This window comes from Bufo bufo, chromosome 4, assembly GCF_905171765.1.
Source record: "Bufo bufo chromosome 4, aBufBuf1.1, whole genome shotgun sequence".
Lineage (NCBI taxonomy): Eukaryota > Metazoa > Chordata > Amphibia > Anura > Bufonidae > Bufo > Bufo bufo.
Window position 1 is genome coordinate 365,111,783 of NC_053392.1, and position 27,812 is coordinate 365,139,594.

The 27,812-nt window shown below is 42.0% G+C and overlaps 1 protein-coding gene and 1 long non-coding RNA gene across 3 annotated transcripts in view; one reads left to right on the top strand and one right to left on the bottom strand.

The window, feature by feature from the left end:
* Positions 1 to 2,000, top strand: part of RSPO3 (R-spondin 3) — a 93,091-nt gene extending 91,091 nt beyond the window's left edge. For both annotated transcript variants that reach the window (XM_040429108.1, XM_040429109.1), the window contains one exon: positions 194 to 2,000. In XM_040429108.1, coding sequence (XP_040285042.1) covers positions 194 to 323 — 130 coding nt within the window. In that variant the 3' untranslated portion in view covers positions 324 to 2,000. The remainder of the gene's footprint in view (positions 1 to 193) is intronic.
* Positions 441 to 27,812, bottom strand: LOC120998474. The gene is made up of 3 exons (XR_005778404.1): positions 27,771 to 27,812; positions 27,204 to 27,302; positions 441 to 517 (listed from the first exon to the last, which is right to left on the bottom strand). It is a non-coding gene; the product is annotated as an uncharacterized LOC120998474 (long non-coding RNA).

Below are 27,812 nucleotides of genomic sequence, written 5' to 3' on the forward strand. Positions count from 1 at the left end.
GAATCACAGTTATTGTCTGGAAGCCTGAGGAGGAAAGCGTCACTGTCTATAACCAATGTTCCTCCTTTGTGATGATGTAGGGTCAATCTCACTTATCAGCAGTGATGTTAAACATGCATTTGGCCTGCACTTCGATACCAAAAGATATATTGACAGATATTTTATCTTATTGGAGTCTTACTTGTCATTTCAGGGTGAAAGGCAAAGACGAAACAAAAAAGAATAAACAGAGAAAAAAGGGAGATGTGCCAAAAAAACAAAGGCAGAAAAAGCAGGAAAAGGCTCAGCGAGGAGAAGGAAAGCAAAGAGAAATCAGAGCTTAGGATATGGAACGTGCAGAAGATGCAGCCAAAGTCTTTCTCAAGCTCTTATAGGACACGAAAGGCCTTGCTCCATTGTGACTGACTTCTGGTGCTGCTATATTGATCACATCTCCAGGCGTCGAAGACTCTAGATGGATTGGATAGTTCTCATGCAGCCAAGGCCCAAGCAACATTCCAAGCCTCTTGTGTCTTTTCTGTGGAAATACAGACAAAGATGGAATGTAAAGGCAGATAACAGATTTGCCGGAAATGCACAGTGGACGCTTCCGAATTGTATGCTTGTGTGCATCTATAAAAGATAATTAAGACTCTATTCTATATAATTGTCAATAGCAACATTTTCCCTATTTTGTAAAGTATTTTTCACTGATTTTTTTCAGAATTATAGGCTAATTATATGCTGAAGTCTACAGCATTGTTTTCTGTAACACATTTCTGTGGTTAAGTCATAAACAATTACCAGTGGTACGCATGGCACGCCATAGCCAGTAAAATGATGGCTACCTCACCCCTTCCGCCTGTAGAATTGAAACGTCTCCAAATACTCAATTCAGCTTAGCTCCAAAAAAGCATGAACTGAGTTTTATATGTGTCGATTGGTTTCACTGCCTTACATAAACTAACCGGAGAAGAATGTTACTCATATGGCTAACTATAGGAACATACTGCAAAACTAATCTCAAAGCAAAGCTGCTCTGTATTTGTAAAATGGTTAGACATTATTTTAATTTATTAGCATTCACATATTTGACTGCTGACATAATCCTATCCCCAGTAAATGTGTGTGTTGTATGTGGTTGTTTGCTAAGCCCCAGTCAATGAAGCCATCCAGTGGTCAATGCGGTCAGATGATAGACTCAGAAAGAGCGACCATGTTAGTGGGATACCCCATTTTCAATACTTGCCACCAAAATAATAATCTAATAACATGACATAATACATTCAGTCCATGATGGAAGAGGCATTAAGGGTTGAAAAGGTAAAAATATGCTAGTACTCAATGGTCAATATGTGTGTTATCTAGATTTACTACATGGATATATGAAAACAAGAACAGACTTTATTTTTTTATTACATGGACATTAAAAATGTTCAAAAATAATACTTGACCTTGTCTACTACCCTTTTCAAGGTGAACAACTCAAAATACAGTGCGTTGGAGCAGTTGGCAGTTGTAAAAAGTCTGTAGTGGTTTTTTCTGTGCAAGAAATTCTTGAAGGGAATATTATTGCGCTTTGCTAGAAATGCTGTTTAATGTATTGAACATCAGAATGGTTTCCAGATGGATGTGGTGTCCCAGACATAATTGCTTTTTGTGCAGGGCAGCATGTTCTTTCCTTTGCTTTTATTTTACTGCTATATCTATCATGCATCTGTCTGCATGTTAAAAAAAAATCTACTTTACCGACCAAGATCTTTAATCCTTTAGCGGCTGGGAGGGTCCTTGAAACACTGATTTTCCAGTTGCAGACCCTTTCAGCAGCAGAGAAGTTTGGTTGTAAGGGGCAGAAGCATTGAGGAATACAGACAGAAGCAATATGTCATGGAAGCATTGTACATTTTACCAGTTATGTTATCTTCTGGAAAAGTGAATTATTATTTTGTAATCTGCTTATCGATCAGCATGGAGGATAAAGGGGCACAACTTTAATAACGTTGTGTGTATCTGTTAAAAGAAATTCCACTACAATAAATATATTTCTTGAAAAAGTTTTTGTTTTATAGTTAATAATTGAATTTTCTGGTTTCATTCACTATGCATTCACTTCTCATAAAAACAAAACCAACTCTGAAGAGGATATAAACTTTTTAGTTGCATTTTTTATGTCTTAAGATTTTTATGGAGTATGCAAAAAAAAATGAACATACATAGAGAAAAAGCGTGTTGTTTTTCAAGAAAATAAACTACACAACCAACAAAGTCTAGCCAGGTCAAAATAGCAGTCCATCGTGTGCTCCAAAATATTGTAATGGTAACATAGCAGTAGAAATACAGAAATAGAAAGTTACATGGTTAAAGAATCCCTAAAATATATTGACGAAGTCCATTTATGCCATCGTGATAAAAAAAGATGACAACTGCTTTGAACGATCTGCCATAGCAATAATTAAACATTCCATGATACAAATGCTATTAACACAATGTATGAGTACCGGACTTGTTGGGATGGGAATGCTTTTCCGGTGTTTTGCCACTAAAACCTTTGCAGAAGAAAGTACATGAAAAACAATTGTTCTCTCTCTTGGGGCCATATCTGAAATGCCTATATGAAGTAAAGTAAATGTAGGTGTCCAAGGCAAGGGAAGATCGAGGACTTCCTGTACCAAAGCAAGAGTCCAGTTCCAAAAAGATTGGATTGCAGGGCAATCACAAAACATGTGTTTAATCTTGCCAACGGCATTGTGACATCTCGATTATATGTTTGAGGACTAAGGGTATATAAGAAATAATTGGTAAGGGGTCATATACCATCGGTATCTAATTTTATTGCATGCCTCTAAGTAATATCAAGATCCTTTTCCCAGCTAATTTAATATAAGAAATGTGAGGAGTTAAGGAGATCTCCCATAGCCAAGTAAATAAGAAATATGCCCTTTGCAATTCTGTTCAGATTTAAAAAGAATAGATCAAACTGGGTTTTGGATTTAGAAGGTGGTAAGGAGAGTGTAGAGATACAAAGGCATATCCTAAGGAATTAAAAAAAATCAATACATGGAATATTATATTTGGTACACGTTTCTGCAAAAGTCATAAGGTGTTTGTGATCCAAAACGTCAAATACATGTTTAATATTCAATGCTATCCAATTGGACAGGTCTGTATCAGAGATGAGAGAAGAGAAAAATAGAAGATGGCATATCAGCAATTTGTATAGATAATATATTCTCCAAAGCCACATACTTCTTCCAGACATCCGGACCTGAATTAACGGTGAGGAGTGTGGATCCAGGGGGGCTACGATGGAAAAAATCAGAAGCAAAAGTTGGGAAGGCAGAGAAATGGACCCAGACATTTCCGGTTCCATTGATGTCCAGTGTTTAATGGGAGAGGGATTTAACCATTGTCTCACTTGTAACAATGTTGCATGATAATATGTGACAAAATGTGGGCCTCCCAGGCCTCCTTGCTTAATAGAATAAAATAGAATCTGGGATGCTACTCTAACTCTACCATGTTTCTAGATGTATCTAATAAACAGGGACTGAAGTTTCTGGAAATATGACGCAGGAACAGAAATGCAAGAGTTTTGAAAAAGCAACCTAGGAAGGATCAACATTTCACAGAGGCTATGCAGCCCAGGAAATCTCATGTTTCAGATGTTCCTGGAGCTCCTTTGCAACCAAGCTAAGCAGCGGTACATAATTAGCAGTGTACTGTTTAGATACTGGGTATGTCAGCTTAATATCTAAATAAGGGAGGCCAATAATGGGAAAAGAAAAAGCTAAGACTCCAGGAGAGATGACATAGTTACCTGAGGTATTTGCTCCAGTAATTGCATCACAGAGGGAAGGTAAACTTATGGATCAGATACGGCTATAATAGGGCTATAATCACATCCTCTGAAAATAACCCTATTTTGTATTCTGTGGACCCAGGGTGATACCACGAATCCCATGACAAACCATATTTTTTCCGCAAGTGGCTCCTTCACCAGTGGACAAGGGACACCCTTGGCAGGTCCCATTAAAAATATGGAATATGAGAGGAAAAACCTGACACAAGAACAAATACAGATGGAGTATTATACAGAGCCATTATACTACTAAGGGCATTTCCTGTGATACTAAATTTAATAAGAACCAACCTGAGGTATTCCCATGCCTTCTCCGCATCCAAAGAAAGGAGCAGACAAGGCATCCAACCGTGTCCTATATAATCAATGAGGTTGATGAAACGACGGGTACCATCCACTGAATACCTGCCATTCACAAAACCAACTTTGTTATAATAGACCAATGTAGGTACCGTAATATATCTGCCAATCTAGTAGCTAAGAGCTTCGCATAGATTTTCAGATCAGTATTAAAAAGAGAAATGGGGTGAAAGTTGCTGGGTCTATCCGGAATCTTCCTAGGCTTCAGAAGGGTAATAATTGCTTTCCAGTGGGATATACCCAGTAATTTAGAAAGAATAAAGTATAGCAAGAAGTAAAGGAGATAACGTAGAGTGAAATATAAAATGATCATTAGTCAACCCATCTGGATCCAGGGCTTTATGAGGTTTTAAAGTGGAAATAGCTTTGTGGAGCTCTGCAGCAGTGAGAGGCTCCAAAAGAGAATCCAATTGAGCTGGAGAAACAGAAGGCAATGAAACTGAATTAAGAAATGAAGTACTAGTTTCTTTAGTAGGCTGAATGGTATGGGGATATATATAACATCATAATAGGCAGCTTTATATTTAGCTATCTGCTGAGGATCAAAGATCTGATGATTATCACAATCATAAATATATGGTATATGTGACTTGGCCTGGGTGCGTTTAAGCTAGGAAGCTAAGAGAACACTAGGTCTATTACTGAGCCAATAGTATCTGGCTTTCAATCGTCGTAAAGCTTTTTTTATAGTAATAAAAGTCAAGTTGGTGAACCTTCTGTTGAATTGCAGTAATCTGTTTTGCCCTGTCGGGGCAATAATGACACAAATTATATCATTAGTTAGAGATTCTTGTTTGGTAGGTCTATCTTTTTTATCCTTAGCAGCTTCCAGCCACATTAATGTAGTGTCCATGTATGTACACCTTGTGGGCATATGAGAGAGAGGTCAGGGGTGCCATTATATTTAAAGTATTCCTCTAGTGCTTGGAGAGATTGGGAGTGATATTTTGGTGAATTCAGTATAAACTGGTTGATACGCCAGGGCAAGTAGGGTGTTATATGGGTAGTTTTCTGCGAGGGACATAAGAATGGGAGTATGATCAAATCAGGTGATCGGGCCAATACTGGCTGACAGAAGTCTGGTAGAAAGCAACTATCAATAAGAAAGTAATCAATCCAAGAAAAGGAACGATGGGGGCGAGAAAAAAATGTAAAATCCCTTACGGTGATATGTTAGTGTCTCCTAGCATCTAACCACTCTTCTTGGTGAGTTACATCACACAAGGCAGAGAGACCATTTGAAAATCTGGAGTAAACGAACCCAATGCAGGACACATCACTACGTTGAAGTCACCAGCTAATAATAGCGATCTTACTTTATCAATAATTTTCAAGAGTTTGTGGAAAAAGCAAAACTGATAAGTGTTCAGAGCTTACACATTGACTATAGTGTAAGGCACATTATTCATACTACATGCAAGAAAAATGCACCTACCACCAAGGTCTTCAATTAAGTGGGATAGGGAAAAAAACTACTGTCTGCTTAATTGCTATAACTACAACTCGGTTTTTTTAGATAAAGCATGCGCTTAAAAAATGTAGGGAAAGGCCTTATGACTTAACCTACACGTATCAGGTCCATTCAGGCAGGTGTCTTGGAAACTTAAAACATGCACTTTCGAGCGTTTCACTTCATTCCAAAGTTGCAATATAATATAAAATATAAAGACTGTTGAGGCCCTTTGTATTAAACTAGCATTTGCACAAAATTGTATTCTATGACTTGTTAGAATGGTACAGGATGTCAACTGTAGTGAAGGTAATGTTCTTACCAATGACTATATTTGTGAGTTATAACCTCCCTTCTGATCCCCAGCTAGGTTAAGTGACCAAGACTCTGTTCTCCAACTCACACAAGACAGGAGGTCAATTACTTCTTTATTAATTCTTATGAGACTGACATTGAGGTACCCATAGGAACACATAGAGAAACTGGCTTCCTGTCCACACATAAGATGCTGTGTTATATGAAGAGTGCTGGTCATATGACATAGCTGAGGATCAGAAGGGAGTTTATAACTCACAAATATAGTCACTGGTAAGAGGATTGCTTTCACTACAGTGTTTAAATATATTTATTATTTTCCAACATAATTACAGGTAATATCCATTAAAATTTACTAAATTTTATTTTTAATATCAGACAACCCCCGAGGAGCCAGCTAGGGGAGAAAAAAAAACACACCAATAAATTAATCCAGTCCAGTGGCTCCAGATCTTTTCCCAAGTTCGTATTCTTCCCATACTCCAGTAGTATATATTTTCATAATTAATGACAGTATCCAACAAGCCTTCCCATGCTTTTATAATCGTTTTTTTATCTGAACCCCATTCTCAAGCAATTATGATCCTAGCTATTAATAATACACGTAACAAACACTTACGTTTACCACCTATTTTGAGGAATTTATCAACATCTCCAATCACTGCGAAATCAGGTATATTAGGGCATATAAGGTATATAGGGCAAATAATTTACCATTAATTATAGAGAAAACCTGTTGCCAATATCTTTGTACTACCAGACAGTTCCAAATTAAATGTAAAAAGTCTGCTTTCACCACCAAACATTTACGACACCTAGAGTTTTAAGCCCATCCTATTCTATATAAAAACTTTGGAGTATAATATAACCTATGCAAAATATTAAATTGAATCAGTCTATGTTGTTTAGAGATGGAGGCTATCTTTGCATTCCTATATATTTGTTATTGTCCCCATTGCATCACCCTTATATTTACTAAATCTCTATTCCAGTCCCTTTCGCTTTTAAATCTATTTATCTCCGCCATTTCTCTTATAATCATTTTGTATATTTCTGACAGTGAAACTTGCTCTCCCTACATTTAGCTCAATAACTTTATGTGGTTTCACAAAAAAAAAACTGAGGGATCTTTGGAGCTTTTATAAGCATGTAGTAATTGGTGATAAAACCTGTGCATTATATCAGTACATCCTTCTACGCCATAATCCATCAACATCTTAATTTTCCCTTCATGAAAAAGGTGAGCCACCAAATAAATACCCCCATCAATCCAATATTTACAATCCTATTACTGACAGCGTCTGCTCAGGTTTAGTGATTTTATTTATTTTTGTAAAAAAAGAAATCAGTTAGTGCTAGCTAGTGATTATATATATATATATATATATATATATATATGTCCATTTTAGTTAGTACTAGTTTAGATTTTTGAACTAACACACGTGCTGTCTGCGTGTGTGGGTCCTGCACCTGCTGAGTGCCAGTCAGTAGTGTCAATCTTTTTCTCTTTCTTTTTTCTCTTTTACTTCTTTCTTTTTTTTCTTTATCGTACATTTTATTTTAAATTCACTACAAGCCCCCTCATGTGTTAAATCACTACATACACCCCCTGACACTTTTCATTTTACACACACTAATAAAAATAAAAATGTCCCATCCATCCTAGAGAATGTACTCCGCTGAAGAGGCATACGCCATCCTTGCTTCTGAAATGGAGTCTGCAAGTGAGGGAGAAGAGGATGCCACATTCCTCTACTCGTACATCATCATCATCTTCCGGTGATGAGGGACCCTCAAGGAGACGCCCCAGGAGAGATGAAATAGCTCCCCCCCCCCCAGTGATCCCCTATGGACCACACCGCCTGAGGATTATGAGACCCAAATTTCAGAGTTTGACTACTGCAGGGACTTCAAAATGAGACAATATTGGCGTTCAGATGTCTTGTACAACACTCCAATTTACAATATGGCCATGTCCCGCTCAAAATTTGAATCCATTATGAAATTCCTACATTATAATGATAACGCACAGTGCCCCCCCCCCCCTCAAAATGACCCCCAATTTGACCGTCTATTCAAAATAAGACCCCTCCTGGAGCACCTCAACTCCAAATTTACAGAGGTGTTTACCCTAGAAAAAGACGAGTCCCTTGTACATTTTAAAGGAAGGGTTAAATTCCACCAATGCCTGCCCAACAAGTGGGCACGGTATGGAATTAAAATGTACATGTTCTGGGTTTATGAGGGGAAAGATTCCCTGATACAACCACCTGAATGCCCCCCGTCCTAGGAGTTACTGGGAAGATCATGTGGGACTTACTGCACCCACTGCTGGATAAGGGTTACCACCTCTATGTGGATAACTATTAAACCAGCATACCCCTATTCGTGTGCCTAAAAGCCAGAGGTAATGTGGCTTGCGGCACAGTACGCAAAAATCAGAGAGGCCTCCCTAGTTCCCTGGTAGGGCAACTACTCCGAAAAGGCGACAGTAAAGCTCTCTGCCATGAGAACATCCTGGCGGTTAAGTACAAGGACAAGAGGGATGTCCTTGTACGGACCACGATTCATACTCACACCAGTTCTCCTGCCCGAGTGCGAGGTACCACTACCACTGTCAACAAGCCAGACTGCATCCTTGATTACAACAGGCACATGGGAGGGGTTGATCTGTCTGATCAAGTTCTGAAGCCCTACAGTGCCATGCGTAAAACTAAGGTGTGGTACAAAAAGCTGGCGGTATACATTGTACAGATGGCACTGTACAATGAGTACATTTTACATCAAGCTGCAGGCCACACATGAACTTTCCTTCAGTTCCAAGAGGTGGTCATCAAGGCCCTAATTTTCCAAAATCAGGAAGGGGAGGGCCAGAGTACTTCAGGAGGTCATGGTTCCCGTGTTGTACCAGGACAACATTTCCCTGGTGAAGTCCCACAAACAGCAAGAGGGGAAAGACCCAAAAACGATGTTGGGTTTGTTACAAAAAGGAATACAAAAAAGACACCACTTATCAGTGCGACACCTGCGCAGGTAAACCTGGCCTCTGCATAAAGGATTGTTTCCGAATTTACCACTCATCCATGGATTTTTTATTTCATCTTTAATATTTCCACTTTATATCCTGATTTAGTCCACTTCGTTTGCATATCCACTTTCCAACAACCACTACATATTCTTTTCTTTAAGACAACTGCTAGGTCAAAAGTGCCCTTTCCACCCCTTAAAATGTTTGTACGGGGGTGCTATTTCCAAAATGGGGTCACTTCTTGGGGTTTTTCATTTCTGGGGACCTCAGGAAATTTATTCAACATGATATGGCAGCTAAAATCTATGTCGGTTTATTCAGGCCTGCAAAAACCAGTTTTTGCACTTTGCTTCTAGAGACCTGCTGTGCGCCAATACAGCAGGCTACAAGCACATATGGGGTGTTTGCAAAAAGGGGAGAAAATGGGAAACATATACTGGGGTGCATTTTCTCCTTTAACCCCTTGTGAAAGTGAAAAATTGGGGTCTGCTTGTAATTTTTCATCTTTACAAATGTGTGATTTGAAATGCTTTTTCAAGTATTTCTGTCTTTTGTGAGACACCTGTTTGCCGAAAATTACCCTTTCTACCACTCAAAATGTTCTTACAGGGGTGCTTTTTCCAAAATGGGGTCACTTCTTAGGGTTTTTAATTTCTGGGGACCCTAGGAAATTTATTTAATGCGACATGGCACCTAAAATCCATGTCTGCCAATTCAGGCCTGTCAGCAAAATTCATATTTTGCCGTTTGCCTGCTATGCGCCAATACAGCAGGCTACAAGCACATATGGGGTGTTTCCTGAATGGGGAGAAAATGGGGAACACCACGTGGGGTGCATTTTCTCCTTTAACCCCTTGTGGGGAAAAAATTGGGGTCTGCTAGTAATTTTTTTTTTTCCACAAATGTGTGATTTGAAATGCTTTCTCAAGTATTTCTGTCTTTTGTGAGACACCTGTTTGCTGAAAAGTACCCTTTTCATTTCTGGGGACCTCAGGAATTTATTTAATGCAAAATGGCATTTAAAATCCATGTCTGCAAATTCAGGTCAGCAAAGTCCATATTTAGCTGTTTGACTCTAGAGCCTTGCCATGCGCTCATACATAATTTTTTGAGCACATATGTCTTATTCGGGGGGAAATGGTGAACAAAATGTGGGGTGCCCTTTGTCCTGTTACCCCTTGTGAAAGTGAAAAATGTGGGTGTAAAGCAACTTTTTGGGGAATTTTTTTTTATTTTTAATTTTCACAGCCAAGCGTTTCCTAATTCTGTGAAACGCCCGATGGGTCAAAGTGCTAATTACACACCTTGAAATATTCCTTGAGGGGTGTAGTTTCACGAATGGGGTAACTTTTTGGGGGTTTCCACTGTAGGGCCACCTCAGGGTATCTTCACATGCGACATAGCTCCCAATTACTATTCCAGTTAAATCTGCTCTACTCACGCCATATGGTGCTCCTTACACTCTGAAGCCTGCTGTGCGCCCATACATCCTTTTTTTAGCACATATGGGGTGTTGGCGTATTCGGGGGGAAATGGGGAACAAAATGTGGGGTGCATTTTGTCCTGTTACCCCTTGTGAAAGTGAAAAATGTGGGTGTAAAGCAACTTTTTGGGGGGAAAAAATATAATTTTTCATTTTCACAGCCAAGTGTTTCCTAATTCTGTGAAACACCCGATGGGTCAAAGTGCTCACTACACACCTTGAAATATTCTTTGAGGGGTGTAGTTTCTGGAATGGGGTCACTTTTTGGGGGTTTCCACTCTAGGGGTACTTTAAGGTGTGTTCAATTGCAAGATGGCGCCTGTGAATTATTCCAGTGAAATATGCCTTCCAGAAGCCATTTGGTGCTCCTTTCCTTCTGACCCATGTGGTATGCCCATATAGCAGTATACATGCACATATGGGGTATTGCTGTAATCAGGATAAAAGGGGCAATAAATTAGGGAGTACATTTTCTCCAGTTCCGCCTTTTCAAAGTGAAAAATTTGGGCCTAAAGTCCATTTTTGTCATATTTTTCATTTTCACAGCCAATTTCATGAATCACCTTTGAGGACAAAGTTCTCACTACACATCTTGAAATATTCCTTGAGAGGTGTAGTTTCCAGAATGGGGTCACTTTTTGGGGATTTCCACTCTAGGGGTACCTCAGGGTGTCTTTATATGCGAAATCACTGCATATAAAGATAAGGTAGGGTAGGTATACATATATATATATCACTGAAGCTAGTAAATGTACCCTTTAAAATGTCACTTTTAATATATATAAGTTAAAATAAGACCCACCAAGGTATAGACAAACAAATAAATAAACGTAATAGATATTAAGATTATTGGGACAGATAACCTAATAGGACTATAATCAAGTGATTAGAGGCAAAACAAACGAGGGGTTACCGCTATGCGGTTACTCACGATACCGTAGATCATAGATGGAATAGTTGCTCACGATACCGTGGATCATAGGTGGGATGGACTGGATCATGATAGGTCCAGAGTCAGATCAGCAGTTCTTACTGGATGTCAGATAATAGTAGATCGACCCAGCAAAGATATGATGAAAACGGCTTGCGGTGTATATTCATAGATAGGCAAAAGATGGGATTACTGACCCTAACAGCCTATACTATCCCTAGCTAAAGCAGGACAGCACCCCCAGATGGGAGAACTATCCTACCTATAAACATAGCCCCTAGATTTTAAAGGGTACATTTACTAGTGATATATACACTCACCTAAAGAATTATTAGGAACACCATACTAATACGGTGTTGGACCCCCTTTTGCCTTCCGAACTGCCTTAATTCTATGTGGCATTGATTCAACAAGGTGCTGATAGCATTCTTTAGAAATGGTGGCCCATATTGATAGGATAGCATCTTCTTGCAGTTGATGGAGATTTGAGGGATGCACATCCAGGGCACAAAGCTCCCGTTCCACCACATCCCAAAGATGCTCTATTGGGTTGAGATCTGGTGACTGTGGGGGCCATTTTAGTACAGTGAACTCATTGTCATGTTCAAGAAACCACTATGATTCGAGCTTTGTGACATGGTGCATTATCCTGCTGGAAGTAGCCATCAGAGGATGGATACATGTTCTCATTCTGTTTACGCCAAATTCGGACTCTACCATTTGAATGTCTCAACAGAAATCGAGACTCATCAGACCAGGCAACATTTTTCCAGTCTTCAACAGTCCAATTTTGGTGAGCTTGTGCAAATTGTAGCCTCTTTTTCCTATTTGTAGTGGAGATGAGTGGTACCCGGTGGGGTCTTCTGCTGTTGTAGCCCATCCGCCTCAAGGTTGTGCGTGTTGTGGCTTCACAAATGCTTTGCTGCATACCTCGGTTGTAACGAGTGGTTATTTCAGTCAACGTTGCTCTTCTATCAGCTTGAATCAGTCGGCCCATTCTCCTCTGACCTCTAGCATCCACAAGGCATTTTTACCCACAGGACTGCCGCATACTGGATGTTTTTCCCTTTTCACACCATTCTTTGTAAACCCTAGAAATGGTTGTGCGTGAAAATCCCAGTAACTGAGCAGATTGTGAAATACTCAGACCGGCCCGTCTGGCACCAACAACCATGCCACGCTCAAAATTGCTTAAATCACCTTTCTTTCCCATTCTGACATTCAGTTTGGAGTTCAGGAGATTGTCTTGACCAGGACCACCCCCCTAAATGCATTGAAGCAACTGCCATGTGATTGGTTGACTAGATAATTGCATTAATGAGAAATAGAACAGGTGTTCCTAATAATTCTTTAGGTGAGTGTATATATGTCTTTATATGCAACATAGCTCCCAAAAGTCAATCCTGTAAAACCGGTCCTCCAAAAGCCCTATGGCGCTACTTCCCTTTTGAACCCTGCCATGCACCCATATATCATTTTTTGAGAACATATGGGGTGTTGGCGTATTCGGGTGGACATGGGGAATGAAATTTGGGGTGACTTTTGTCCTGTTATGCCTTGTTAAAGTGAAAAATTTGGGTGTAAAGCAACTTTTTCTGGAAAAAAATTTAATTTTTCATTTTCACAGCCAAGCATTTCCTAATTCTGTGAAACGCCCGATGGGTCAAAGTGCTCACTACACACCTTGAAATATTCCTTGAGGGGTGTAGTTTGTGGAATATGGTCACTTTTTGGGGGTTTCCACTGTAGGGCCACCTCAGGTTGTCTTCATATGCGTCATAGCTCCCAATTACCATTCTAGCTAAATCCACTCTCCAAAAGCCATATGGTGCTCCTTCCACTCTAAAGCCTGCTGTGCGCCCATACATCAGTTTTTGAGCACACATGGAGTGTTTCTGTAAACTCCAGATTCAGGGTAATATATTTTGAGTTTTGTTTGGCTGTTTACCCTTGATGTGTTGAAGAAAAAATAGATTAAAATTTATAATCTGCAAAAAAAAGTGAAATTTTGAAATTTCATTCCCATTTTCCTTTAATTCTCGTAGGTTCTAAAGGGTTAACAAAGTATGAAAAAAAAACGGTTTGGAATAGCTTGAGGGGTGTAGTTTCTAAAATGGGGTGATTTATGGGTGGTTTCTAATTATGTAATAACTGAACTGGTCCTGAAAAAATAGGGTTTTGGAAATGTTGTTAAAAATTGTAAGATTTGCTTCTAAACTTCTAAGCCTTCTAACGTCCCAAAAAAATATATTTAATTTTCAACATAATCCAAACATAAAGTAGACATATGGGGAATGTAAAGTAATTACTATTTTTAAAGGTATTACTATCTATTGTAAAAGTAGAGAAATTGAAATTTGCTAATTTGCTAATTTTTCCAAATTTTGTGAAAATTTTGTATTTTTTTAATAAACAAAAAATAATTTTTTTGACTCATTTTTACCACTTTCATGAAGTACAATATGTGACGAGAAAACAGTCTCAGAATGGCCTGTATAAGCAAAAGCGTTTTAAAGTTATTACCACATAAAGTAACACATGTCAGATTTGCAAAAAATGGCCTGGGCAGGAAGGTGAAAACTGGCCCGGGTAGAAGGGGTTAAAGAACATTTTTTGCACTGCAAAGATTTGTTACAACCATCATCACATATCCTTTCTAGAAGATGACAGGATAACTGCTTCCACATGAGGTCATTTTTTGTCTTTTGATGAACGACTATACAACCTACAATATTGCACTAAATGTTGCATACAAAACTCAGTACCTTTGATGCAATTGTTTCCCACACATCACTATCCTTTAATACAATCGGAAACACCTTTAATCAGAGCAGATTTAAATCCTTTTACGTAAAAACAGCAAACATACATTTTTATTATATATTTAATTGCAAGCTATATGGGTTGTTTGTATGGTTATGACAATCACAATATTTAAAATGAATTTCAATCTTTTCACAATAATTTATTTTCAAATAATTGTCATATAGAACTTTACATTCAACCACATTCCATTCTAATGTTTACAAAATTCTGCATCTGATTTATTTTCCTCTTAACCCTCCCTGGGATTCAAAGCCCCTCCCTTCTTCCCACAGCTGAGAGAAACAGAAAAAAGAGGGGAATAATTTTCTTTTCTATGAAAAAGATTATGGTATTGACAACAATCTTTCTACTTCCTGTCAATTATTGATCCATCAGAATTTTAATTGATCAGGGCAATTTAAGAGGAATAAGTAGCCCATTCCTTTAAGGAAGGGCAATTATCAGACATCCAATATAGGGAGATCAATTAATTAGGATTAAAGGGATTGTCCAAAATGTTCATATTGATGGAAAGGATAGGCCATCAATATCTGACAGGTCCAACTCCCTAGTGAACACTGTGGCCTCTTCGTATGCCAGTGATGTCATGTACATCGGTTATGTGGCTTAGCCACAGCTTTGTCCCATTCAAGTAAATGGGGCTGAGCTGCAATACCAAGGACAACCACTATTCAATGGACGTCGTTCAGTGTCATGAACAGAGGTGCCAGGTGTCAGACTCCAACTGTTCTGATATTGATGATCTATCTTGAGTATAGGTCATTAATATTAAACACCTGAAAAAGCGATTTAACCCCCTCCCAACCTTCCCCATATATGTACAGCGAAAGTCATGTCTTTCACTCAACTGGTAACTGTGGAAAATTCCTGCAATCAACGATAACGCCGACTGCAGACAGTTAACCCCTCAGATGCCATAGTCCTGGGGCCTGAACGGCTCCCTCTGATGTGATCAGGGAGTGATTAGATCATTGTGGTAGCCTTGGTCCCTCTGTAAGATCTGAGGCTACTACAGCAATAGTTCCTATCAAACCCCTGCCTTTGGCAGTGCTCCATACAAACATACTGAATGTCCCATAGGCTGCAATTGTAATTTGCTGCATTGTTTGGGACAATCAATCTAAAGTATGTTCAAGTCCTCTAAGAGGACTTTGGATAAGTGTAAAAAAAAAAAAATACATTTTTAAAAATAGAAAAAGAATATAAATCTCCCCCCTTTCCCCTTAATAAAAATAAAAAAACTATAAAAATAAAGATCATATGCATTGCCGCATCCCAAAATGCCCAAACTATTAAAATATAAAGTATTTCTCCTGCATTGTAAATCCCATAATGGAAAAAAAATCTAAATGGCCAGCAACGTTTTTTCATTGCTTTACCTCCTAAAGAAATGTAATAAAAGTGATCAGAAAGGCATACACACTCCAAAATGGTTTCACTGAAAACTACAGTTTGCCTCACAAAAAATGAACCTGACACAGCTTTATAGACGTAAATAAAAAAGTTATGGTGGTCAAAATATGGCAATGCAAAGCAAAAATGTTCTTATTTTATTTATTTTTTATCTTTTTTATAGGTTTTAAAATAAAAGAAAAACTATAGAAATGTGATATCGCTATAATTATAATGACCTGAAGGAAACAAGTAAGTTTTAATACGAGCCCTATATGGCTATGTGAATAAAAAATAAAAAGTTATGGCTCTGGGAAAGCAGGGAGTAAAAAACACAAAAACAGAAAATCCCAGGGTTTTGAAAGGGTTCATTTCTTTTTTCCAACTCAACAAGGACAAATTTCTCAATAAACAGTCTAATATGATATTAAATCTGAATAGTATAAAGGGTAGATAAATATTCAATAACCAATATTCAATGAACCAATATTTCATAGGTATGAGTACCTTCTAATTTGTATCACCTTTCCTACATTTTATACAGAGATCTGTTGCCCTTAGCCCCTTCAAACCCTGCATCAATGGGTGTACCTCCAATGGAAGAAGTCGCATGTTTAGGCCCCCTTCACACGGGCGTCATGCGATGCAGGTGCGTTCAGGGAAAATCGTGAGAGTAGGCATGCAATTTCAGTCAGTTTTGACTGCGATTGCGTTCCGTTTGCGTTCCGTTGCGCGTGAGAAAAAACTGAATGTGGTACCTAGACCCGAACCCGGACTTCTTCACTGAAGTTCGGGGTTGGATTTGGTGTTCTGTAGATTTTATTATTTTCCATTATTACATGGTTATAATGGAAAATAATAGCATTCTTTAATACAGAATTCTAAGTATAATGTCAATTGAGGGTTAAAAAATAATAAAAACATAACTCACCTCATCCACTTGATCACGCAGCCGTTATCGTCTTCTTTCTTCTTCTTTCAGGAAAATCTGCAAAAGGATCTTTGATTACGTAATCGCACTCACCACGTGGTGAGCGCGGTGATGTCAGCGCAGGTCCTACTGAATGAAGATAGAAGGTTACGTCATCAAAGTTCCTTTTGCAGGTCCTGAAAGAAGAAGAAAGAAGACGATGCCAGCTGCGCGAACAAGAGGATGAGGTGAGTTACATTTTTTTTAACCCCTCAAGGCAGATTTTACTAAGCATTCTGTATTAAGAATGCTATTACACTGCCTGTCCAAAAAAAAAGTTATCCCTGGATTTAACTAAGCAAATAGTTATGAGCCTCTTATTGGATAATTACTGCATGGGCGATTATCTTTCAACTGGCAATAAGTTATTTAACCCCAACTGGTGCAATGAGCTGCTTCTCATTTCTTAAACAACCATGTCGAAAGACATATCATATGGTCGTGGAAAAGATGTTAGTCTGTTTGAGAAGGGTCAAATCATTGGCATCCTTTAAGCAGAGAAAACATCTAAGGAGATTGCAGAAATTACTAAAATTGGGTTAAAGGGGTTGTCCGGGATCAAAATTATTTAAAAAAAATCGCATTGTTTGAGCTGTCCATCATATTACTAACAACTCCTCCGTGCATCCGCCCCCCTCATTGACATTCCGCCTCCTGCCGCACATATCCCTCCCCCTTCTTAGTTACGCCTGATCTTACGCCTGCACGCTCAGTCCCTCCCTTCTAACACACACTCAATGTGCTCTACATAATTGGCTTCTGTGTCAGTGACGTAACGGGACCAGAGGGGCGTGGCTTAGTGCTGTGTGTTGCCGCCTAGTTACCGCCCTCCGTGCGCTCTGTTTAATGAGTGTGGCTGGTGGTGACATCACCGGGCTCCTTGCAAAGCAGAAGAAGAGGCTTCGCTCCACACAAAGGGGCCCGGTATGTCACTCACTTTAAGAAAATATTCACTTCCGGCTCCGATTTTTCAGATGTGAAAAAGGGGCATCACAAAATGCATATAAAGGTAGGACACGCATGTATGGACTGTTTAGGTGTCTGGGGTCCACTTAAACCAAAGTCCCCAATCCCGGACAACCCCTTTAAGAACTGTCCAAAGCATTATTAAAAACTGGAAGGATAGTGGGGACCCATCGTATTCGAGGAAGAAATGTGGTGGGGAAAAAATCCTGAATGATCGTGATCGGCGATCACTTAAATGTTGGGTAAAATCAAATCGAAGAAAAACAACAGTAGAACTCAGGGCTATGTTTAGTAGTGAAAGTAAGAGCATTTCCACACACACAATGCGAAGGGAACTCAAGGGATTGGGACTGAACAGCTGTGTAGCCGTAAGAAAACCACTAATCAGTGAGGCAAACCAGAAGAAAAGGCTTCAATTTGCTAGGGAGCATAAAGATTGGACTCTGGAGTAATGGAAGAAGGTCATGTGGTCTGATGAGTCAAGATTTACCCTGTTCCAGAGTGATGGGTGCATCAGGGTAAGAAGAGAGGCAGATGAAGTGATGCACCCATCATGCCTAGTGCCTACTGTCTAAGTCTGTCGGGGCAGTGCTATGATCTGGGGTTGCTGCAGTTGGTCAGGTCTAGGTTCAGCAACAGTATGTGCTCCAAGAATGAGGTCAGCTGACTACCTGAACATACTGAATGACCAGGTTATTCCATCAACGGATTTTTTCTTCCCTGATGGCACGGGCATATTCCAAGATGACAATGCCAGGATTCATCGGGCTCAAATTGTGAAAGAGTGGTTCAAGGAGCATGAGACATCATTTTCACACATGGATTGGCCACCACAGTGTCCAGACCTTAACCGCATTGAGAATCTTTGGGATGTGCTGGAGAACACTTTGCGCAGCAGTCAGACTCTACTATCATCAATGCAAGATCTTGGTGAAAAATGAATGCAACACTGGATGGAAATAAATCTTGTGACATTGCAGAAGCTTATCAAAACAATGCCACAGTGAATGCGTGCCGTAATCAAAGCTAAAGGCGGTCCAAGGAAATATTTTTGGTAGGGACTTTTTTTTTGGACAGGCAGTGTATTTTCCCATATAACAATGTTATAAGGGAAAATAATACAGTGAATAGACTTTAATGGGGTCCGGGGTTGCTCATCCCTATCATCTCCTAGCAACCATGCGTGAAAATCGCACCACATCTGCACTTGCTTGCGAATGCTTGCGATTTTCACGCAGCCCCATTAATTTCTATGGGGTCTGTGTTACTTGAAAAACGTAGAATATAGAGCAGACGGATCAGTTATGCTTGCCCATAGACTTCTATTAAGACAGAGCAAAATGGAATGCCTCTTAAAGGCTTCCGTTTTGCATTCCGTCTGGGCATTCCATTCCATAGTGCGAACCCACCCTAAGCTGTACAAGCACATCTATATATACTCAGAATTCAAACCTCATTCATTTCAAAATTTATCAGTGCACAATTTTACCATAAACTGTATAATAGTAAAATTAGCATCTGTGAGTACTAGTGTTGATCGAGCATGCTCTGCCGAACAACAGTTCGGCTCGAGCATCTCGATGCTCGGCACATGGCAGTATTCGGTTACGCAGCCAATAAACATGCAGGTAAGTAAGGCCCTTCACTGGTATGCCGTAGCCATGTTGGTTACTGGCATTACAGTGATTGGCTGGCCGGAACGCGTCATCAGGTGCTATATAGCACCCGATGACACGTGTTCGGCTCAATGTAAGTCAGGGAGAGCTGTGCTGAAGAAGGGAAAGATAGTGTAGGGAGTTAAATAAAAAAAAATTAAGTTGAAAAACTTGCCAGAGACCCAATAGTCCTTTTAATATTGTGTGTGGCAGCAGCACTATATATTTTTAGCGCAACCTGTGCTAAATTGCTAAAATATTACAGACCCAAAAGTCCTTTTAAGAATTATTGTGTGTGGCAGCAATATCTATTTTTAACATATCTTGCGCTAAAGAGAGTGCAATAGTTAGGCCGCTGCAGACAGCGACATTATCTGTGCTACATCTCCTGTGTAACGTGTGCGCATCCCAAAAATATCTGTGACAGCCAGTGTACTTTTTCCGTAGCCGTTGCTGACATCAGCGACATTATCTGCGGTATTTCTCTTGTGTAACGTTTCCACATCCCAAATACCTGTGACATTCCATGTAATTTTTTATTAGCCGCTGGTAACAGCATTGACATTATCTGCAGTATATCTCCAGTGTGATGTTTCCACTTTCCAAATACCTGTGACATTCCCTGTAATTTTTTATTAGCCGCTGGCGACATCAGCGACATTATCTGCGGTATTTCTCCTGTGTAACGTTTCCACATCCCAAATACCTGTGACATTCCCTGTAATTTTATGTTAGCCGCTGCTGACATCAGCGACATTATCTGTGGTATTTCTCCTGTGTAACGTTTCCACATCCCAAATACCTGTGACATTCCGTGTAACTTTTTATTAGCTGCTGGTGACAGCATTGACATTATCTGCGGCATATCTCCTGTGTGACGTTTCCACATCCCAAATACCTGCGACATTCCCTGTAATTTTTTATTAGCCGCTGGGGACAGCATTGACATTATCTGCGGTATATCTCCTGTGTGACATTTCCACATCCCAAACACCTTTTTTATTTTTTTGCGCATACACTAACAAATCCTACGCTACTGTACGTGTGACATACTTCAAGCATATATAACATTTAATATGAAGAAGGCGAGCAGTAAGGGACAGGGAAGTGGCCGTGATGCTGATGGTGCACGCAGAGGCCGTGGCCCTGGGTGCGTTGAAACTGTGCCTGCTGCCAGAGCACAAGAAAAACAATCATCCATAATACCTAGCTTCATGTCCCAGTTAGCAGGGGGGCGCAGGACAACGCTCTCGAAGTCAGACCAGTGCGACCAGGTGGTCGGTTGGATTGCAGCAGATAATGCTTCCAGTCGGTTAAGCACCACCCTGTCTTCCACCAAGTCCAGTCTTAGTAGCAAAGAGTCTGGTCAACACGATCCTCCTTCCTCCCACCATAAAGAGTCTTGCCAAACAAGTGATCCCACATTCGGATATTCCGAGGAGCTCTTTTAAGCGCCATTCCTTCATTTGGGCCTCTCGACAAGCCCGCTTGAAAAGGGACATGAGATCTTGTGACCTGATTCCTAAACTCTTGGGCATCCACAGTCACAAGAAGATGACGGTGGGGAACTGAGGTTGTTGTTAGGACAACAAGTCAGGAGGATGAGCAGAGTGAGGAAGTGGAAGAGTAGGAGCTGGACGATGAAGTCACTGACCCAACCTGGGAAGGTGGCAAGCCGAGCAAGGACAGCAGTACAGAATGGGAGGGATCTGCAGCACCGCAACAGGCTGTAATAGGCAGTGGGTGGAAAAAGGGAGAAGGCAGGCCACACCAAACAGGCCTGCAACTGTTCCCCGGAGCACACCCTTGCGGAAATCTCCCTAGCAAGGGGTAGGTGTTCCACAGTCTGGCCCATTTTTGAGAAAAGTGCGGACAACAAAAGAATTGTAATTTGCAACCGGTGCCATACAAAAATTAGCAGGGGCATGAACACTAGCAACCTCACCAGCATGATCCGCACATGGCATCAAAGCACCGTAATACTGTAGGTAGGCCGAACGCCTGGGTCCACAATCTGTGTCTGCGGGTCACACCACCGCCTCCTCTTCCCCTGTGTTATTTTATGGCCAATTCCCTGTCAAAGGTGCAGGCCCGGATGACTCCCGCCCTGCACCTGGACCTTCGCAAGCACCATCAGGGGCCACACCCACTTTCGTGTCCCAGCGCAGCGTACAAATGTCTTTACCCCAGGCATTTGAACACAAGCGCAAATACCCAGCCACCCACCCACAGACCATAGCACTAAATGCGCAACTTTCCAAATTACTGGCCCTGGAAATGTTGCCATTTAGGCTTGTGGACACTGAGGCCTTCTGCAGCCTGATGTCGGCGGCCGTCCCTTGTTACGCAGTCCCCAGCTGCCACTATTTTTCACGGTGTGCCGTGCCCGCCTTACACCAGCATGTGTCCCGTAACATCACCTGTGCCCTGACCAACGCAGTTACTGGGAAGGTCCACTTGACCACTGACACATGGACAAGTGCTTTAGGCTAGGAATGCTACATTTCCCTGACGGCACACTGGGTGAACGTTGTGGAGGCCGGGAGCGAGTCATACCCTGGGATGGCACAGGTGCTACCGACGCCAAGGATTGCGGGCCCTACTTCCATCAGGGTTTCCGCCACCACCTATGTTAGTGGTTGCAACCCCCACTTCTCCTCCTCTGCCTCCCCCTCCACTTCCACCTCAGAATTATCCTCTTGCAGCACCAGTCAGCCATCAGTCAGTAGCTGGAAGCAGTGTAGCACTGCAGTGGGGAAGCGTCAACAGGCCGTGCTTAAGGTGATCTGCTTAGGTGACAACCGCCGCAGAGCTGTGGCAGGGTATAAGAGACCAGACTGAGCTGTGGCTCTCGCCACTCAACCTAGAACCAGGCATGGTTGTGTCTGATAATGGCCGTAAGTTGGTGGCGGCTTTGGAGCTCGGCAAGCTCACACACATCCCATGCCTAGCCCACGTCTTCAACTTAGTGGTTCAGCGGTTTATCAAAACCTACCCCAATTTGCCTGAGCTACTGTGAAGGTGCACCACGTGTGTGCCCATTTCCGCAAGTCATCGACAGCTTCACCCGTTCTGTCAATGCTGCAGCAGCACTTACAATTGCCAGCTCACCGACTGTTGTGCGACGTGAGCACGCGCTGGAACTCAACATTCCACATGTAGGCCAGGCTTTGTGAACAGCAGAGGGCAGTAGTGGAATACCAGCTGCAACATGGTCATCGCCTTTCCAGTCAGCTTCCGCTCTTCACAAGCGAGGAGTGGACATGGATGTCTGACTTCTGTGAGGTTTTAAGAAACTTTGAGGAATCAGCACAGATGGTGAGCAGTGATAACGCTAGTATCAGCGTCACTATCCCACTTCTGTGTCTACTCAAACGCTCGCTGCTCACAATTAAGGCCGACGTTTTGCATGTGGAAGAGGTGGAAATGGGGGAAGACATTACACAGGGTGATAGCCAGACCACCCTCAGTTCGTCTTCACAGCGCAAATTGGATGATGATGAGGAGGAGCAGGAGACGATTGCCTCCGCTACAGAGGGTAGTATCCATGGAAGTTTAATTCCATTTGTTTAGCGTGGATGGGAAGAAGAGGAGGAAGAGGATGAGGAGATTTAGAGTCATCCTCCTGATGACTACAGCGAAGCCTTACCTGTTAGGACTCTGGCACACATGGCTGACTTTATGTTAGGCTGCCTTTTCCGTGATCCACGAGTATTATGCATTTTGGACAACACCGATTACTGGTTGTTCACCCTTCTCGACCCCCTCTACAAAGAAAATCTTTTAATCTCTCATTCCTGTGGTAGAGAGGAAGAGTAAAATGGTGCAATACCAGAAGGTCCTTGTGGAAAAATTGCTCTAAAAATTTCCAGCTGACCACGCTGGCGGCAGAGTAAGTAGTTCCTTGGGCAACCGAGGAGGGGAGACGAGGGGAACACACAGCAGTACCAACAGAGGCAGGGCAACACTCTCCAAAGCCTGGGACAGTTTCATGACACCCCACCAGCACCCTCACCCTAATGTGTGGCCTAGTGTCACAAGGAGGGAAACATTTTGGAAGATGGTGAAGGAGTATGTAGCAGACCGTGTCAGCGTCCTCAATGGTCCCTCTGTTCCTTACAACTACTGGGTGTCCAAGCTGAAAACGTGGCATGAACTGGCGCTCTACGCCTTGGATGTGCTGGCATGACTTGCCACCAGCGTTTTATCAGAGCAGGTATTTAGTGCTGCTGGGGGCATAATAACTGATAAGCGCATCCGCCTGTCAACTGAAAATGCTGACAGGTTGACGCTTATAAAAATGAACAAGGCCTGGATTGACTTCTCTACTCCACCAGAGGAAAGCGGCTGAACATAAAGGCACTTTAAATGTGTTTTTAATAATGTACTGAATACACTGTATTCCCATGCACCCCTTCCACCACAAAAAAGGGTATATGGTTCAATCTTCCTTTTCTCGTCCTCGCCCTCCTCCTCTTCCATCATATCAACATGCTTATTAGTCTGCCCTCGCTCCTAATGTTGTAGAGGGTCATCTCACCTGCAGGCCCTCGCATATAATGTTTTAGAGGGTCAGCTCACCAGCAGGCCCTCACCTACAATCTTTTAGAGGGCCAGCTCACCTGCAGGCCCTCGCATATAATGTTTTAGAGGGTCAGCTCACCTGCAGGCCTTCGCATATAATGTTTTAGAGGGTCAGATCACAAGCAGGCCCTCACCTACAATCTTTTAGAGAGTGAGCTCACCTGTAGGCCCTTGCATGTAATTTTTAGAGGGTCAGCTCATCAGCAGGCCCTCACCTACAATCTTTTAGAAGGTCAGCTCACCTGCAGGCCCTCCCATGTGTTTGAGGGTCAGCTAAGGTGAGGAAAATTGGCTTCTACCTCGCAGGTTTTTTTTTGCCTTTCTTTGGATCAACTTGCAGGATAACAGGCCGAACTGGATGGACAAATGTCTTTTTTCGGCCTTATGTACTATGTTACTATGTTAGCTCACCAGCAGGCCCTCAACCATAATGTTTTACAGGGTCAGCTCACCAGCAGTCCTTCAATTACAATCTTTTAGAGGGTCAGCTCACCTGCAGGCCCTCGCATATAATGTTTTAGAAGGTCAGCTCACAGGCAGGCCCTCACCTACAATCTTTTAGAGGGTCAGCTCACATGCAGGCCCTTGCATATAATGTTTTAAAGTGTCAGCTCACTAGAAGACCCTCACCTATAATCTTTTAGAGGGTCTGATGACCTGCAGGCCCTCGCATATAATGTTTTAGAGGGTCAGCTCACCAGCAGGCCCTCAACCATAATGTTTTACAGGGTCAGCTCACCAGCAGGCCCTCAATTACAATCTTTTAGAGGGTCAGCTCACCTGCAGGCCCTCGCATAGAATGTTTTAGAGGGTCAGCTCACCAGCAGGCCCTCACCTACAATCTTTTAGAGGGTCAGCTCACCTGCAGGCCATCGCATATAATGATTTAGAGGGTCAGCTCACCAGCAGGCCCTCAACCATAATGTTTTAGAGGGTCAGCTCCTAGCAAAAAGCAAGGACAGCATCCATCTTAGATTCATTCGGAAGCTGCAGTCTTAGTGAGAGGAGGGACAGTGCAGCTGCTGCTGATTTAATAGGGAAATCGATAGCTAGGCCAGTGTATTCAGTGTCCACTCCAGTCCTGAAAGACTTATCTGATCTGCTGTAAGGACAGCGTCCTGACAGCACCCCAAAAAGCCCTTTTTAGGGCTAGTACATCAGTCTGCTTTTTTTTTCTTTTTTCTCTGTAATCTAAAGTTGCCTGCCAGCGTGCATGTCAGGCCCACAGTGTATATTGTGCCCTCTTGCCCAGTGCCACCACTCATATCTGGTGTCACAGTAGCTTGCATTTAAAAAAAACAAAAACTTTTTTGACTGTAATATAATTGCAGTTGCCTGCAAGCATGTGTGTCAGGCCTACAGCGTGTACTGTGCCCACTACTGCCAGTGCCCAGTGCCACCACTCATACCTGGTGTCACAGTAGCTTGCATTTAAAAAAAAACAAAAAAAAAAACTTTTTTGACTGTAATATAATTGCAGTTAGTTGCCTGCAAGCGTGTGTGTCAGGCCTACAGCGTGTACTGTGCCAACTACTGCCAGTGCACAGTGCCACCACTCATATCTGGTGTCACAGTAGATTACATAACAAAAAAAAAAAAAACTTTTTTGACTGTAATATAATTGCAGTTAGTTGCCTGCAAGCGTGTGTGTCAGGCCTACAGCGTGTACTGTGGCAACTACTGCCAGTGCACAGTGCCACCACTCATATCTGGTGTCACAGTAGATTACATAAAAAAAAAAAAAAACTTTTTTGACTGTAATATAATTGCAGTTAGTTGACTGCAAGCGTGTGTGAATAGCACAAGGAATGAAAAGATCCAGGTTCTAGTACCTAAGGGAAGAGATGGTTATTAAATAAAAAGTAAAAAAAAAACACCAAAATACTAAAAGTTTAAATGGCCCCCTTCCCAGTTTTACATATAAAATTTACAAACAATAAAGAATAAACCTATTACATATCGCCATGTCCCAAAAAGTGGGAGCTATTAAAATATTAAAAAATATTCCCGCTCGGTGAAGGCCGTAACAGAATAAAAAACTCTAAACCACGCAATTCGCCATTTTTAGTCACCTTGTCCCCCAGAAGATGTCCCTGGATGTGAGAGGCATGTGGTGCTGTTTTTTCCTATATGTAGTGCTGGCTCACTACTGGGACCTGCGTCTCATCTTCTCAAAGTCCTTTTTTTTTAAATTATATACATTTTAAATTTGGCGACTAATAAATGTAATTTGGCTCCTAAATTTTTTAGTTTAGGAGCCAATGGCTCCTGGTCATTTTTTTTTGTCTGGAGCACTGCACATGTAGCGCTCCTCCTCTCCTGTACACTCTGGTACGTGCAGGAGGAGGAGCTTACCGGCGCACTTCTTCCTGCCCCAGGGGCTCCCTCCACATGCAGGCACCAGCGCTTTCTCCCTCAGTGCGCTCACAGGTCCCTCCTCCCCTGCAGCAGCGGCAGCAGGTAAGGGAGCTTCAAGCTCCAAAGGACACTTACGTGCTGCTGGAGAGGGGAGGGACATCACCACTGCCACCAATGAAATAAATGTCACATTTGGGAAGGAAGGTGGGCGTGGAGAGGGCTACAGAGAGGCGGGAACACGTCACTGACTGCAGGAAAGGACTCCAGTCAGTGCCGTGTTCCCATCTCTCCTGGGCCATCTTCTTTAAAATTAAAGGTAATCTGATTAAATAAAGTGATTAAGCCCCATCAAACCATGATAGTTTTGTTCCGCATCCAATTCCCATTATTGGGGCATTGGATGCGGACCCCTTAGTTTCAATGGAGCGGAAAAAGATGCAGACAGCACACAGTGTGCTGTCTGCATCTCTTGTGGCCCCATTGTAATTAAGGGGCCGCATCCAATCCCCCAATAATGGGAATTGGATGCGGAACAAAACTATCATATGTCTTTTCTGTGGCTTGGGTTGCCACCCGGCCAGTAGTTCACCAGCAAGGCTGGTATTTTAGTTCCCTTGCCGGTGCCAGAATTTTCCTGTAAGGACTGTTAGGGTACTTTCACACTTGCGGCAGGACGGATCCGACAGGCTGTTCACCCTGTCAGATCCGTCCTGCCGCTATTTCGCCGGACTGCCACTCCCCATTGACTATAGCGGGAGTGGAGCTACGGCGCAGCATGGCAGTGCACGGCGTGAGGCCACCAGACGAAAAAGTCGGACATGGAGTACTTTTAGTCTGGCGGCCTCTCACCGTGCTGCGCCGTAGATTTGCCCCCATCCCCATTATAGTCGATGGGCACAGAACTTTTAGTTATTAACATTTAAAATAAGTCCCACAAAGGTATATAGATGACTGCATATGTAAGATACACGGGCTTAGGCACATGAAGACACCGGGTATACAAACAGGAATAGAGAGCACGATTTGGACTAGGTAGTCCCCACTCACGGTTTGATGGTTTTTCTGTTATGGAGATAGATCGTACCACAGCCGGATGTACGTGTTTGGGGTAGAAAGGTCCACAGGAACGGTATGGATGGGTGTTCGCTGCAGATATCATAAAAAAGATGTTGTAGTCAACGGCTCTTCTACTACAGGACGGATGGGTAACTGGGAAGATAGTATCCCTAGCCGACTAGTGAGGCCCTGCCTACAAGCGGAGAGGTCTCCTGCCTAGATGCGGGAGAATCACCCCCTAGGGAGCGACCCCACTTATCGACGGCTATCCCTATTGTCCTGTCCCTAAAAGTGATTTCTCCCAGTGTCAGTGCAGCCAAAAAGAGTAATAGGATGGAGTAATCCCAACGCGTTTCCTCCGATGATAATAGATGTGTATCACCGGATTCTTCAGGGGATATCAAAAATAAAGATAGAAATAGATCATTGGCACGGTAGCCGTCAGCCCAATAGCTCTTTGTCGATAATCTCCAACTGGGTAATGCAGTCCAGAGTGATATCTGCGACTGCCACCTTTATATACCAAACCCAATCAACATAATAGATTAGCATAGATACCTCATGATCTGTGGTGTGCGGCGTGCGTTCCACCGTCGTCCG